We start from the raw sequence: 16,926 nt of genomic DNA, 5'->3' as shown, positions 1-16,926 counted from the left end.
AAAATGCTTTTAAAAGTAAAAAAAAAAAGCCTCTGATGGTCGCACGGCTCAGCTAGGATCGTCAGAGGCTTTTCAAAGCATTTTTTTCTGCAACCTCTTGGCCGAAGAGGTGGTAAAAAAAATGCTTTGAAAAGTCTCTGACGATCCCAACTGAGTTGCCTAATCGGCAAAGAGGCTTTTCAAAGCATTTTTTAAAAAGCCTCTCTGACGATCCTAGCTGAGTTGCCTGATAGCCAGAGGCTTTTCAAAGCATTAGAAAAAATGCTTTGAAAAGTTTTTTTTAAAAAAAGTTGGCCATGCCCACTCAGTCACCTTATCCCCCACACACACCAAGTCACGCCCACAGAACCGGTAGTAACACATTTTACATTTCACCCTTGCTTTAAAGATATTTTTATCAACGTCTCACGAACTGATATAAAAGCACCAGTGAATATAAATCCATTTTACGATATGGAAAAGAAACTGAAATGTGGGTTTTTTAAAAAATAGTTATAGTCATATATTTTCGCAAATAAGTATTTTCTTATCAGGAGAAAAGGTTGGCTTGCAACGCATATAAAATATATTTACCAGCCATTATTACTTTTGATGCCATTTAAGGTGCTGTTTAATAAGTTTGTTCTTGTATCTATTCCATGCTTGCTGTAAATTGTAACTCTCCTGGATCGTACTCTCTGTGGGATAACTGCTGAACATCTGTAACGCCATCTGCCTGGATTTAGCGGTTGCTTCTTCCAGAAACAGCCGTTTGGGGATAAATATGCACTCTGCACCTTCACTGATCTGTGGAAACAGGAAAATAGTAATAACAATCTCTTTTTCTAAGCAAGATACTGTAAATAATCTATATTTTAAGGCTACACTCTATTGTGTTAGGTATAAAATAAATCTGAGCTCTCCAAAAAAAGATAGCAAGGTAGTTAAACGTATTAATCATTACACATACTGTATTTGCTTGCCAAAAAAAGAACACTTATTTAAATTTAGCCCACAATAGAAGAGTTTTTTAACTGTTAAGATGAAGAGCAATCTTATCTAAATATGAGAATTTTTATCAAGAATATGGTTTGTCTAAAGAACAATATATTCCAATTTCCAAATAAAATGAAGAGACTATCAGAGAAAATGTTACTGTGACTGATTAGACGGGCATTCTTTGTGTCTGCTATTTCTAATTCACAGTTAAAATTAAAATTTATTTAGGGCTGATATTAATTAGGGAATAACACCACCCAAAGTTTTCTTTTAACCAGGAACGAAAAACAACAACAACAAACCACATTCAATACCTGGTTTCAAAGTAGGAAAATATACATATATGAACCCACACTGTTTCATAACAAGAGTTCCAATTTAACTGATTTGTACATTATGTGTTTCTGAAGACACATTGCAGGCGGCAAATATAATGTGAACATGCATGAAAGTACTTTACCAGCTATTCTAAATATTTATTGCTTTCCGTTTTGTTATTTTGCAATAAATTGTAGCAATGGCTAGAAATTGAAGCACAAGTTACTCCACAAAAAAGTTTTATTTGGCATGCAGATAAGTATGCTCTCCGCTGAAGCTCTCATCTTGTATTTCTTGGTTGAATTTACTATTCAAAATTAAGTGGATAAGCAGAGCACAACAGTTCTGTAGCACTAAAGCTTAAAGCCCCAGAATCATATCATTTCCTACATAATTTCTTAGTTATATTTCTTGCTTATTAATTTCATAAAGTCACTAGATACTTATTTATTATTTATTTATTTATTTATTTGAATTTATATACCGCCCTTCTCCCGAAGGACTCAGGGCAGTGTACAGCCAGAATAAGAACACACAAATAAAAAATTTAATAACAATTTAAAATATATATTAAACAATATGGCCCGTAACTAATTAAAAACCCATTTTTAAACCTCAAGAATTAAAAATTAAAGATTAAAAGTTAAAAAGAATTAGAATTAGGCCAGCCTGGCTTGTTGGAACAAGGGCATGGCGGAAGGTGCGTAGGTCCGGGATCCTCCGAATCTCCAGGAGCAATTCGTTCCAGAGGGCAGGTGCCCCCACAGAGAAGGCTCTCCCCCTGGGGGTCGCCAGTCGATGTTGCCTGACCGACGGCACCCGGAGGAGACCCTCTCTGTGGGAACCAGCTACATGTAGGATTTTTAAATGGCATCTTAATGTTATTTAAATAAAGTCAAATGAAGAAACAAGAAAAAAGATGTCTACTCATAATAACTACATTGTTTTGATAGCCAATATAGCTACCATAAAAAGAATGTAATTCAAAAAATAGAATAGAATAGAATAACAGAGTTGGAAGGGATCTTGGAGGTCTTCTAGTCCAACCCCCTGCCCAGGCAGGAAATATATTGTTATGCTCTAGCAAGAAATATCCTGGCATAAGGAGACCAAATCAGTACTTCTATTAATTATCAATATGTTACCAATGCCCAAAAAACTACCGTATTTTCCGGCGTATAAGACGACTTTTTAACCCAGGAAAATCATCTCAAAAGTCGGGGGTCGTCTTATACGCCGGGTACCCGAATCTGAGTTGCTGGCGCTGACCGATGACACTTTGGGAGCGCCGGCAACATTGAGGGGAAGCTGTACTCTAAATTAGTTCCAACCTACAAGAGGTGCCAGGCAGTGCACGGCCCACGAGAAAGGAACGCGTCCCCACTCTACCCCAGAATTCGGGTCACCTTCCTTTCTTTCCCAGGAGTCCACGGTGAAAGCGGCGCCGCGGTCGACCTGGGCCAGCGCCTTGCACACCTAGCTCTGCGTCTCCATTATGAGAAGCTCCATGCGACTTCGCATGTCTCCGCCCCAGTCGCGCAGCTCTCGCAATCCGCTCACCGGAGGAGCCATGAAGTGCTCGCACCGCCTTGCCAGATCTTCCTCGTCCTCCTTTCCCCATGGCTTTTCCCGTTGTAATTGCTGCTGCTGCTGCCACCGAGGCTGCTCCTTCATCTCCGCCCGCCGCACCAGACCCAGCCCGGCCAGCACCGCTGTGGCTCCCGCAGTCCAAGCGGATCGGCACCCGGACTCGCAAGCGAAGGGTGGGAGTGCACAGCGCACTTTTCTGGCTTGGCGCCGATCCGGACGGCTGCAGAAGGAACTGGGCACCGGCTGTCATGTCTTTTCTCCTGTGCGGGATTCGGCACCTGGGCTCCCGGGGTTTAAGCCTCCGGGCCTGCCCGCGCTGCTCCAGGATGTTCGCTTCGGGCTCCTTGGAATCGCTGCCGGGCAGTTCTTCCCATTGGGGCGATGGTGGGTGGCAGCGATCGGTGTCGCTTGGACTGCGGGAGCCACCCACCATCGCCCCAACGGGAAGAACCGCCTGGCAGCGATTCCAAGGAGCCCGAAGCGAACATCCTGGAGCAGCGCGGGCAGCCCCGGAGGCTTAAACCCCGGGAGCCCAGGTGCCAAATCCCGCACAGGAGAAAAGACATGACAGCCGGTGCCCAGTTCCTTCTGCAGCCGTCCGGATCGGTGCCAAGCCAGAAAAGTGCGCTGTGCACTCCCACCCTTCGCTTGCGAGCCCGGGTGCCGATCCGCTTGGACTGCGGGAGCCACAGTGGTGCTGGCCGGGCTGGGTCTGGTGCGGCGGGCGGAGATGAAGGAGCAGCCTCGGTGGCAGCAGCAGCAACAATTACAACCAGAAAAGCCATGGGGAAAGGAGGAGCAGCGCTAAGTTACCTTCTGGGGTGGAGGGGTGTGTGTGGAAGAATAGGTGAAGCTAAAACGGCTTTCTCGTTCATCCCGATGTCGGGAGAAGTGGCTTGAGGGGCGCCCGAGCTTTTAAGATTTTAACCTGGGCTAATCGGGCGGGGGAAAGAAGTGCTCTAGTCTGCAAACGAGGCAGGGTCTTGGGTTTAAAGGGTGGGGGGGCAGAGAAACTTTCAAGGCAGTTTTCTCTCAGCCAGAGGTAGAATCTGAATGGGAGAATATGGGTGTCGCTGCGTGGATTGCATTATTTCGCTCATTTCTGGAAATATCCCTGCGCCCCTTTTCGCCTCCCGGAATTATGTGGCTCCCACCCACCCCACCCCACAACAGATCTGCGCGAGAGACCAGAAAACTGGGTTTCGTGTGTGTGTATGTAACAAAAGGTGCAGATGTCTTTCCCCCCCATTTCTTTCCGGCTGCAGCCTTTCTTCTGAATGGGGTCGGGCTGGATACGCCGCGAAAGAGATCGGCTTGGGGGAAAAAAAACCAGTCTGCCGCCTTTACCACTACCTCCCCTCTCCACAAACACACACTTTTTGTTGTTGTGTGTTGCTGATAACATTCCCCCTCTCCCCCCCCAATTCCACGGGTTCAAAGCCGCAGAGAGAGAGAGAGAGAGAGAGAGAGAGAGAGAGAGAGAGGGAAAGAAAGAAAAAAAGAGTTTTGATTCTGCCGGCTTATCGCGAAGGCATTGGAACAAGCAGCCTAAAACTAGGAGGCGTGTAAAGTCGCGGCTTAACGTTGCCGCAATGAGACTTTGGTGCCTGTTTGTGTGGACGGTGTCCATGCTCGCCGCGTCCTCTGTATCGAGACCTCTTTTAAAGCTTCTTTTTGATAAACCCCCCTTGTGCCTCTTCTCCGGGTTTCTTGGTAACTGGGATCTGCTACACATGCAAAACGGAGTCCCGAAATGGCTCTCCTGAGGTTGCCCGCTCTCACCATTACTGCAGCCGTCCGGATTGGCGCCAAGCCAGGAAAGTGCGCTGCGCACTCCCACCCTTCACCTGCGAGCCCGGGTGCCGATCCGCTTGGACTGCGGGAGCCACGGCGATGCTGGCCGGGCTGGGTCTGGTGCGGCGGGCGGAGATGAAGGAGCAGCCTCGGCGGCAGCAGCAACACCAATTACAACCGGAAAAGCCATGGGGAAAGGAGGATGAGGAAGATCAGGCAAGGCAGTGCGAACACTTCATGGCTCCTCCGGTGAGCGGATTGCGAGAGCTGCGCGACTGGGGCAGAGACATGCGAAGTCGCATGGAGCTTCTCATAATGGAGACGCAGAGCCAGGTGTGCAAGGTGCTGGCCCAGGTCGACCGCGGTGCCGCTTTCACCGTGGACCTCCTTGGAATGCTGGAACCAGCTGGTTGCTGCGCGGAGCTTCCCCCAGGCATCCAGGGAGATATTACCGACGCTCTGACTTCCCCAGACCGGTGGGGGTCAGCTGGGGAAGTCGGAGCGTCGGTAATACCCCCCTAGATGCCTGGGAGAAGCTCCGCTCAGCAGCCAGCTGGTTCCAGCATTCAGCAGCATGCAGCCTTGACTAGATTGGCACAGCTTTCTGTCAATGTCATCAGTCAGTGCCAGCAACTCAGATTCATGAAGTGTGCGGATCTCGACAAGGCTGCATGGGTGAAGGAAAAAAACCTGGTACAAAATAGCCCTCTTGCCACTACACGTAGCCCATTACCTTTCTCTACAGTACAGCAACAGTACATACAGTATAGTATACAAATATAACAGTCAAGACCCCATCATGGCTTCACCAGCAAGAAGAAAGAAATATGAAGCCAGTTTTAAACTTAAAGTTTTAAACTTTGCCATGGAACATAATAACTGTGCTGCTGCAAGACAATATGGAGTAACAGAAAAGATGGTTCGGGACTGGAAAGCAAATGTAAAAGCGTTAAAGAGTATGCCAAGGGGTAAGTGTGCATTAAGAAGAGGCACCCCACATTGGCCAGAACTCGAAAAACATGTAGCAGACATGGTGAATGAGCATCGCCAAAACGGTTATGTAGTGACACGAAATAAAATACATTTGTTTGCACTTCAGTGGGCCAAATCTAACCCAGATCACAGCAACAGATTTAAGGCCACTGTATCCTGGTGTACTAGATTCTTGGAAAGGCATAAGCATTTGAATTAAAATTACCATATTGAAATCAAATCTGATGTTTTTTAATTTTTATTTGGTGTGCGTTGGAAGAGGGGTAGTCTTATATGGCGAATATAGCCCAAACCCTATATTTTAACAGGAAAAGTAGGGGGTCGTCTTATACGCCCAGTCGTCTTATACACCGGAAAATACGGTAGTGTTTTTTCCTCAGAGAGAGGAAGAACTGAAGAAGCTTCTTGGATGAGAAGCGAAATGTCTTCAAGGAAAAACCAAAAGTCCAGTTGCCTTTTGAAAAAGCACCTTTGATTTTTTAAAAAACGTTCAGTTTATTTATATGCTCTCATTTTTCACAAAGAATATTGATTTCTGAATTGACAAGGCTGATCTTCAGTCTTAACATTATTTTTAAAGTAAGATAAACGTATTTTCTTTTTTTTTCTAAAATAAGGACTTACCAAACTGAGCTGAAGAACACACGACTTGTCCATTAAATTGGCCAGTCCCTGTAATGATAAACAGTTTAAGAAAATGAATAATGCTAATAATATTGTTTCCATTTTGAATAATTAAATAAATAATTGAAGAATTATTTATTTTACTTTATTTATTTGTTAAATTTATATCCTGCCCATTTCAATGTCAAGTGACTTTGGGCGGTGTTGTGCCAGCTGGCACTGAATCTCATTCAGTGAGGTATTTTAAAAATTAGTTGCAGTGGAAAGATTTTTTATTTATTTAGCATATAGCATCCGCCATGTAATCACTGATATACAAATTTAGTTTAAATAAAGCATCAACGAATATATGTGTATGTGTGTGTGTGTGTGTATAGAGGGGGGGAGCTGGAGCGAGAGCGAGCGAGCAAGTGAGTGAGCGAGCGAGAGAGAGAGAGAGATGTGGACAATACAATGTAGGAGGTAAAATATTAGATAAAAGTTACCCTCGCACATATGTGCTAGTCGTTCCTGACTCTAGGGGGCAGTGCTCATCTCTGTTTCAAAGCAGAAGAGCCAGCGCTGTCCGAAGACGTCTCCGTGGTCATGTGGCCGGCATGACTAAACACCAAAGGTGCACGGAACGTTGTTACCTTCCCACCAAAGGTGGTCCCTATTTTTCTACTTGCATTTTTTATGTGCTTTCAAACTGCTAGGGTGGCGAAATCTGGGATAAGTAATGGGAGCTCACCCCATTACGTGGCACTAGGAATTTAAACCGCTGAACTGCCAACCTTTCAATTGACAAGCTCAGCGTCTTAGCCACTGAACCACCGCGTCCCCTAATATTTTAATAAAATATTACATTAAGATAAACCATAATAAAATCACCATATTAGGGAGCCCTAGAATTGCAGTGAGATAGATGTTACAGTTTGATATCCGTGTGTGCCCTGCACTTACCTGCATCCAGAATGGGCCACATGGGGACTCCTGGGAGGGGTGGAGCGGGGCCAGCCAGGAGTGGAATTTGGGGGTTCTCCAAATTCCAACAGAATCTTAGCTAGAGGTTCTCCCGAACCCCTGAAAACCCCCAGCAGCCCACCCCTGGTTTAAGGATAGCAAGGGTTTGGGATATCTTGAACAGAGTGGGGAATCTTTCCAGTGTTCAAAGCATCTGCATAAAATCGTTGTAGCCCTCTTCTAGCATGTGGTCCTAAATGTTTAATAAACTCTGGGAAAATCCCATCAGGCTTTTCTTACTTTGAGGCTTCTCATAGGTCTTTCCAACTCATCTTCTGAGAATAGGGGAAAAAAAGGAGTTTTCTATTCTTTGCTCATTTTGGCCTCCAGAGGCCTCCATACATCTTGTTTTTTGCCTCCCCAGCCTCCAGAAGACAAGTGGGGACCGGCGGGTAGGTGGGGCAATGTGGGCGGGGCAGCCTCGTGGTCCTGTGCGGGCCGGATTAATGGCTTCAGCGGGCCGTATCAGGCATGTGGGCTGTAGTTTGAGGACCCCGATCTAAAGGAACATTTATATGTAAAGCTATCTGAGAGGATGATATTTAGGTTCTCTGAGTAAGTTCTCCCAGTTTCCATAATAGGGATCATACTTTTCAGCTACTTTGGGTGAAGTCTTAAGTTTTCCATTATTTCTATCCATTTTTCTTTATGCTTGTTGTTAATAGAGTATTCTGTTTCTTCTCCCAGATTAGGCTCACCCGTTCTTCAGCACTCTTCATATAAAGTGGAAATATTAAATGTGCTATTATTCTCTTCAGCATTCTACTCATTTTAGATCAATCATAAATATATATATTGCATTGTGGTGTAAATTGAGACTTGATGGTTAGCTTAAAGTTATTGATTTCTTCAAGCCAAACTCATTTTATTAAAATCAGCGTTGGAAACAGTTCTATATTTATGAATATTACAAGCTAACAGAGATGTTAACATAGAGTTATTGTTCTGAAGATTTTTGTGTTAAGAAGTTGACAGGGCATCCACCCAGGTCCCTATTTTGGACCATAACTTTTTAAAACAGGGGAAATGTTTTTCAAAATCCAGGCCAAATTTAGTTCGCTTTAAGGTGAAGGAAATGGAACCACATAAAAGAAATGCAGAGGAGTGAAAAAACAAGAAGAGATATTACTGTTTCCCTGAAGATTCTTCACTGATGAACAAACAAATACAACAAAAATGCATCTTGTTGTTTTAGCTGGCTACCAAGACTGGAAATAAGTCTGACTTCAAAAATAACTGAGGTGCTGTCTGGGTAAGAAGTCTTCTAACTTTTTGCCGTGGAATTTTCCCTCAAGCACCCCCTTTGGAAAGTGGGACTCAACAGAGGTAAATAAGCGATGACTATAGACCTGAAGCTACTGTCAGATTTGGAAAAGAAAAGAAATTGTAGGCAGAAGTAACATTAAAATTAAAGGACAGACTGCAGTGGTGAAATCCAATTTTTTTTTACTACCGGTTCTGTAGGCGTGGCTTGGTGGGCATGGCATGGCTTGGTGGGCGTGGCAGAGGAAGGATTCTGCAAAATCCCCATTCCCTCCTCACTCCTGGGAGAAGGACATTTAAAAATCTCCATTCCCACCCCATTCAAGGGGAAGGATACTGCAAAATCCCCATTCCCTCCCCACTCCTGGGGGAAGGATATTCCAAAATCCCCATTCCCTCCCCACTCCTGGGGGAAGGATACTGCAAAATCTCCATTCTCATCCCACTCGGGGGCCAGCCAGAGGTGGTATTTGCCGGTTATCCGAACTACTCAAAATTTCCGCTACCGGTTCTCGGAAGTGCTCAAAATTTCCGCTACCGGTTCTCCAGAACCTGTCAGAACCTGCTGGATTTCACCTCTGACAGACTGGATTGGTTAGCTCTTTAAAAATTAGACTGTTTCAAAACTCTGGATTATACTATTACTACCACCTTGACTTGAAGAACTTTGGGAAATAATTGGAAAACATACCGTATGTTATTCGGAGACATTTTATTTGCAGCAAAAACGGAGGGAAAAATGTAACAGTGACACCTGCTGGCCAAGGAAGGCAATATAGAGCTGGAAAAAGTGGATGAAGTGAAAGTTGATAGTACCAGATTGGCTGGAATACACTAAACACCCGCAACTGATTATACTTGGTGTTTGGAGACAGACAGTGAAAACATTCAACCTGTAGAATCTTGAGGATTATAAATATGCTGGACAGTGTGAGAGTGTGAAACAGCTTGGAATTTTGAAACAAAGTGGAGACTGTTAAGGGACTAATTAATGGAGTGACTGTATGAACTGCTCTAATATTGGCTATCTTGGTGTGACATAACTGGGACATTGGGATTTGGACAGATTACTGAGTAAAATTCTAAACTTATTAAAATAAGGCAAAACGGGACTGCAAGGGGAAATAAATGTTTTACTAAAAGGAATTTTATTGACGCTTCAAGGTACACAGGAAATGATAATAAGGAACCATAGGGAGGTAAAGGATTTGACACATGATGTAGTTCTGAGACCAGAAAACTATGACCAAAAGACATTGAACAACAAACATGAAATTCAGGAAACAGAAAGTAAAATAGAAAGAAGTGAGGAAAGGACAGGGGAGGGAAAACGACAAATTGATACAAAAAGATAAAAAAGAAGAGACAGTCAAAGCTGAAATATGACTGCTAGTTCAGCAGATTAGCAGATCAAATCTCACTGGCTCAAGGTTGACTCAGCCTTCCATCCTTCTGAGGTGGGTAAAATGAGGACCCAGATTGTTGGGGGCAATATGCTATTTAGTGTACTGTATTTGGTGTAAGCCGCCCAGAGTCCTCAGAGAGTGGGCGGCATAGAAATACGATAAATAAATAAATAAATAAATAAATAAATAAATAAATAAATAAATAAATATTAAATAACTATGTAATTTTGTCTAACTCTGTTGAATCTCCTGTGGAAGCTGTTCCTAAGAATTCAGTATTTGTGTATTTGTTTAATTACTATATAGTCCATTCAGAAAGTTCCAATCAGGGTATATCATATATTCCAACCAACCAATTCCTAAAAGTCAGCTTTAGCATACTTAAATAGGCTGGTGACCCTCAACTTAACTATTGAAGACTGCATAAAAAATGGTCTTCGTTGCCTTTTGGAATGCCAAAAGAAAAGCAACCAAGTTTTTTTTTTTTTTAATTTGATTTATATGCTGCCCTTCTCCGGAGACTCAGGGCGGCTTACAATGCGTTAAGCAATAGCCTTCATACTTTTGTATATTTATACAAAGTCAGCTTATTGCCCCACAAACTGGGTCCTCAATTTACCTACCTTAGAAAGGATGGAAGGCTGAGTCAACCTTGAGCCTTGGAGAGATTCGAACCAGCAGTAATTGCAGGCAGCTGTGTTAATAACAGGGTGCTTAGACCACTGTGCTATCAAAGCTCTAACCTGCTCCATGAGGTCACATCATCCACAGAGAAAGCCTGAGGACAGCAGAAGCCCTGTTCAAATTTTTATTTTCTATACAGGTAGTCCTCAATTTACAACAGTTCATTTAGCAACTGTTTAAAGTTACAACGGCAAAAAAGTGACTTATGACCAGAGATGGGTTCTAAATTTTTTTACTACCGGTTCTGTGGGCATGGCTTATTTTGTGAGCATGGTTTGATGGTCATGTGACAGTGGGCATGGCTTGATGGTCATGTGACTGGGTAGGCGTGGTCAACTCAATGTCACTCACATCAAGGGGAGTCATAGTTTTTTGACCACGCCCCTTGTTCCTTCCTCTCAGGCCCAGTTTCAACTCAGTCGGCCTGAGAGAACTATCTCTAGCAGATCTGGCTTTTAGCCATTGTCTGTTTGATTATCTCAGAGTCACTGTGAATTTTTTGATCAAACAATTCTTTAGGATTTAGCAGAGGTACTGGTCTACCAGGCTTTTAACTGCTTGCAGAGCCTTACCAGTCTACCCATTTATTTTTGGAGCATACCAGTCTACCCATTTGTTTTTGAAGCGCACTGGTCTACCACCACACTGCCTTTTACCGCTGATCAGCTCTAGGGCGGCCCTTTGAAGCGCTGTGGCAAGAGTTTAAACAGTTTTTTGCCGCTCTGCCACCACCGAGAGCATCGGAAACCGTTTTCAGGGAGCTTGGCCTCAATTGCCAATCTACTACCACCGAGCGGTTTACAAGGTGTGGATCGGTTCTAGCTGATCAGTTGGGAGGCTTCTTGGCTTCTCAATTTAAAGCAATGGTGTCTTGGTTTTTTTCCCTCTTCTTTGTCAAGTGAGCCCTGAATTTTTCTTTCTAGCCAATCAGCTGGGACGCGGGAGGCAGAGAATAGACTGGGGGAGGAGCCAGGCAGAAGTGGTATTTACCAATTCTCCGAACTACTCAAAATTTCCACTACCGGTTCGCAAGAACCGGGGAGAATCGGTAGCAACTCACCACTGCTTATGACCATTTTTCACACTTATGACCATTGTAGCATCCACATGGTCATGTTATTTACATTTGGATACTTGACAACTAACTCACATAAATGACAGTTGCAATGTCTCAGAGTCATGTTTTGCGACCTTCTGGCAAGCAAAGTCAATGGGGAAGTCAGATTCACTTAACAACCATGTTACTAATGTTATAACTCCAGTGATTCACTTAACAAATCTGGCAAAATAGTTGTAAAATGGGGCAAATCTCACTTAACAAATTTTTCACTTGACAACACAAATTTGGGGCTCAATTGTGGTCATCAGTTGAGGACTACCTGTAACAACTTTTGGACGGGATGTTAATTTCCAACTATATGCATGTAACATAATTAGATTTTCTTTATAGCTGCAGCATTTTAAAAACATATCCATATGTTTCTAGTTCAACCAACTTGTACATTTCTAATACTCACAAAAATATCACCTTGCTCAAGAGTTCTTATCTTTAGCAGTCGAAGAGCTAAGGAAGCTACCTGCGTTGAAAAGAAAAAAGTGTGTTAAATGAAACAATTTTTCCTTATTATAGTTTGCAGCCTTTTAATTATTAAGAATTTCACTTTGACTAAACTGGTAACGATAGCACGACTGATGATACTAAAGGGAATATTTTGTTTAATTTAGTTTGGATAGTGTAACTAACACAAAAGAAATGGAGAAGTAATTGGATCTGCCCAATTCAAAATAAGAACATGTTTAATCTTGAGAAGGTTTACAACCTGTTCATTTTAATCATCTTCAAATTTCCTGTACAACAATCTGCTACTACTTGAATGTGAGTGGGGGAATTTCAGTAGGAGGCATTCTCAGCTAGGGACATTTGTGGAACTGCTGGGCCTGAACGTTTTTCTCTCAAGGGTATTTAGTTGTTTCAACCCTATTTTAAAACATTTCTCTTGAATGAGAATCCAATTTTTACTGTGTATTATTATTATTAATAAAATATTATTGATTAGCCTTGTTTTATTTTTTTATTGCTCTATATGCCTTTGGCATCAGTGGTGGGTTTCAAAATTTTTACTACCGGTTCTGTGGGTGTGGCTTGGTGGGCATGGCAGTGGAAGGATATTGTAAAATCTCCATTCCCACCTCACTCTGGGGGAAGGTTACTGTAAAATCTCCATTCCCGCCTGACTCCAGGGGAAGGGTACTGCAAAATCCCCACTTCCTCCCAATCAGCTGGGACTCAGGAGGCAGAGAATAGATGGGGGGTGGGGCCAGTCAGAATTTTTACTACCGGTTCTCTGAACTACTCAAAATTTCCACTACCGGTTCTCCAGAACTGGTCAGAACCTGCTGAGACCCACCTCTGTTTGGCATATTGTGAATACTTCTGTTCTTGCTTGCTTGTTTAATGTAAAAGTCAAGGAATCTAGCACTACAGCTTAAGTGCTAAACCATTTTCCCCACAGTCAGTAGTCCCCTGACTACTCCCTCAAGAGATGCATCTTCCTGAAATTATAACTTTTGTACATCAGTTGGACTATATGTCTCCATAAGCAGCAACATTTTCAAGGATACTGATGTTCAGGGGTAACGTTTACTTGTTCTTCCTGTTCAAAGTGGGATCCAGGATCAAACAGTTAGAATAGTAATAATTTTGATTGACATTCATACTCCTCAAAGTCTAAGTGCCCTCTTTCTAGAATAGAATAGAATAGAATAGAATAGAATAGAATAGAATAGAATAGAATAGAATAGAATAACAGAGTTGGAAGGGACCTTGGGGGGGGTCTTCTAATCCAACCCCCTACTCAGGCAGGAAGCCTTACACCACTTCAGACAAATGGTTATCCAACCTCTTCTTAAAAACTTCCAGTGTTGGAGCATTCACAACTTCTGGAGGCAAGTTGTTCCACTGATTAATTGTTCCAACTCTCAGGAAATTTCTCCTTAGTTCTAGGTTGCTTCTCTCCTTGATTAGTTTCCATCCATTGCTTCTTGTCCTGCCTTCAGGTGCTTTGGAGAATAATTTGACTCCCTCTTCTTTGTGGCAGCCCCTGAGTTATCGGAACACTGCTTTCATGTCTCCCCTAATCTTCTTTTCATCAGACTAACCATACCCAATTCCAGCAACCATTCTTCATATGTTTTAGCCTCCAGTCCCCTAATCATCTTTGTTGCTCTTCTCTGCACTCTTTCTAGAGTCTCCACATCTTTTTTTACATCGTGGTGACCAAAACTGGATGCAGTATTCCAAGTGTGACCTTACCAAGGCATTATAAAGTGATATAAAGTATAGGGAATTATACATTATCAAGTACAGGGAATCATTCTGATAATAGATGGAGAAAACATTGCTATCATGTCTCTTCTAGTCCTTCTTTTCATTAAACTAGACATACCCAGTTCCTGCAACCATTCTTTATATGTTTTAGTCTCCAGTCCCCTAATCATCTTTGTTGCTCTTCTCTGCACTCTTTCTAGAATCTCCACATCTTTTTTACATCGTTAAATTCTAGATACAGGAATGTCCATATTTCTTTGAACCTCCATCTGTACTACTTATCAGTTGTAAAACAATCCTTTGCCAATTGCCAGTGTACATGTAAGGCCATTTTCAATCACTACAATAACCATATATAAAATTCAACTGATAAATTTTGCTGTTAGTAACAAGAGACCATTTTCTTAGTGTAACTTCCTAGCTTTCCTAACATTATTGTTAAATACTGTCTGTTGATGTCTTAAATTTTTCCACAAGATAACAAACTATGATTGCAGAACTTTCTAGATATATATATCCATCCACACCAGTAGTGGGTTTCAAAAATTTTACTACCAGTTCTGTGGGCGTGGCTTGGTGGGCGTGGCTTGGTGAGCATGGCAGGGGAAGAATACTGAAAAATCTCCATTCCCACCCCACTCCAGGGGAAGGTTACTGCAAAATCCCCATTTCCTCCTGATCAGCTGGGACTTGAGGAGCAGAGAATAGATGGGGGCAGGGCCAGTCAGAGGTGGTATTTACTGGTTCTCCGAACTACTCAAAATTTCCACTAGCGGTTCTCCAGAACTGGTCAGAGCCTGCTGAAACCCACCTCTGATCCACACATCCATCCATAAAGTATTGTCCTTACCTTTGGTCCTTGTTTCTCAGGCTTGCATTGAGGTGTCATTTGCCATGTAGCTTTATTGGGTAACCAAAAAGATATAGATCACAATTAAACATTTATGAACAGTTTCTAAGAACAGGCGTAGAGGTCTTTTGAAAATGTGTATGTTGAAATTAACTTATTGCCCTATTTATATTTAAATATTTTAAAATTATTATTTATCTAAAATTTTGTGTACACACATTCACAAAGACATGTATATAATCTTTTAAAGAATATGTCTAAAAGCATACAATTTTTGAACTAATTTTTTAATGCTTGTAAATCTTTTTATCTTTTTTCTATTCCTTTCTTTCTTTTTTTCTTTGATTCTACTATAAACACTAATGGTTTATAATGTGAAACCTGCAGGAATCAGTTCATGATGCCTGTAGATTTTGGCTAAATTTGGTTTTAATTAAAAATAAGGGGGGGGGAAATACAGGAAACACAGTTGATTCATTCATGGTGCATTTTTGAGCCAATTAGAAAGCACCTGTAAAGTCTGCTTCCTGTTATCTAACAAAGGTCCTGATTACTAAATTATAAATTGTACCTATATTCTCAGCTCTGTATAAATGCACTTGAAATTATCAATTATCTTGGTAATTTATCAACATAGTTTCAAACTATAGAGCAAAATACACTTGAAAAGCTCAATGCTAGGAAATATAGTAGCAAATTGCATGTACAAACCCATTTTTGACCTAGAAAATAGTTCCAAAGGTTATAATATACTGAATTTGATTATCTATAAGTTAACCTATCACCTGTTTCAAGAGTGACATTGAGGAAATGATTAAGAAAATTAAAATAATTACCATCTTGAGTGTTAATTGTCCTTGGATCCAGCCTTGCTGCCTCTGTACAACGGCCCTATAAAGCCATAGAGAAGGTTTGTTATTTGTTTTGTTTCTTTATCTTTAACCTTTATTCTTTTTTTATGAGCTAAAATACAAATTTAATAGTTGGAGCATGGTCTCGAGATGTCTCATTAACCCCAGCGGAAATATAGTGAGCATGTGTTTAAAATATCCTGGATTAAAAACACAGCATTTGAATAGTGTAATTATCTTGGTTATTTTCCATGTGAGGAAAACTGTTTATTATGAATTCCAGTGTTATATGCAGGGGTGGGCTGCTGGGGGTTCGCAGGGGTTCGGGAGAACCTCTAGCTAAGATTCTGTGCAGTTCGGAGAACCCCCAAATCCCACTCCAGGCTGGCCCCTCCCAATCCTGCCCCTCCACTCCCAGGAGTCCCCACGCAGCCTGTTTTGGATGCAGGTAAGTGCAGGGTGTGCACGGAGACTTGGGGAGGGAGGGCGAAAAACGGGCCTACCGGAAGTTCGGGAAGACTGGAAACAGGCCCATTTCTGTCCTCCAGAGCCTGGGGAGGCGTTTTCACCCTCCCGGAGGCTCAAGGAAAGCCTCTGGAGCCTGGGGAGGGCAAAAACCTCCCCTCCCCCACCATGGTGCAGGAGGCCGATTAGGCCACACCTACCACGGCCGCGCCCACCCAGCAACCGGGGCAGAGAACCCCTTGCTAAACTTTTTGAAGCCCACCTCTGGTTATATTTCTCAACAGTTTCATTTTTCTACCAAACGAAATCACCACACCATTTGTGCTCTTGGTTTTCTATTTAACTACCTAATCTTGTTAATTTTAATATTTATGATTTTATTCTAAGATGCCCAGAGTTGCTTTGGATAGTAAGATGGGGCGGCATATAAATTTAATAAATAAAATACATACAAATAATCTATGCCTTCAGCCTCTTCCAATTAGCTGAACTATAATGCCAATCTTCCGATCCAACCTGCATCCTATACCACTGCCCCTTGCCACCCATTGCCACCCATCGCTGCGGCCGCCTATTGCTGCCTAAGTGCGCCCTGTTTTTGGCTTCCACGCACCTCGTTTTCGGGCTCTGCACATCCCATTTTTGGCCTGTTCCAGGTGGTGGGGATTGCTGCTGCTGCTGCCACCGCCTATCCCAACAGCCTGGAACGGGCCAAAAATGGGATGTGCAGAGGCTGAAAATTGGGGGAGGAGGCTCTGCGGAGGCCATTTTTTTGGGGGG

At 42.6% G+C, this 16,926-nt stretch overlaps 1 protein-coding gene across 1 annotated transcript; it reads right to left on the bottom strand.

Moving 5' to 3' along the window:
• Positions 1-579: 579 nt before the first annotated feature.
• LOC117662147 (uncharacterized) lies at positions 580-15,715 on the bottom strand. The gene is made up of 5 exons (XM_034411445.3): positions 15,667-15,715; positions 14,831-14,880; positions 12,170-12,229; positions 6,298-6,345; positions 580-786 (listed from the first exon to the last, which is right to left on the bottom strand). Exons 2-5 carry the CDS (start codon positions 14,867-14,869, stop codon positions 583-585), a joined length of 351 nt encoding a protein of 116 aa, XP_034267336.3. The 5' UTR covers positions 14,870-14,880; positions 15,667-15,715; the 3' UTR covers positions 580-582.
• Positions 15,716-16,926: the final 1,211 nt, after the last annotated feature.

The sequence above is a fragment of the Pantherophis guttatus genome, chromosome 8 (genome assembly GCF_059756535.1).
Source record: "Pantherophis guttatus breed Tessera chromosome 8, ASM5975653v1, whole genome shotgun sequence".
NCBI lineage: Eukaryota > Metazoa > Chordata > Lepidosauria > Squamata > Colubridae > Pantherophis > Pantherophis guttatus.
This window is presented reverse-complemented; position numbering and strand designations above follow the sequence as displayed.

What these genes read in the sequence shown, in the direction of transcription:
- LOC117662147 (XM_034411445.3), bottom strand. Translation starts at nt 14,869, where the DNA reads ATGACACCTCAATGCAAGCCTGAGAAACAAGGACCAAAG. An exon ending in TTGAGCAAGGTGATATTTTT is followed by an intron (nt 6,346 to 12,169) that starts GTGAGTATTAGA and finishes TTATCATTACAG; the next exon opens with GGACTGGCCAATTTAATGGA. An exon ending in GTGTTCTTCAGCTCAGTTTG is followed by an intron (nt 787 to 6,297) that starts GTAAGTCCTTAT and finishes CTGTTTCCACAG; the next exon opens with ATCAGTGAAGGTGCAGAGTG.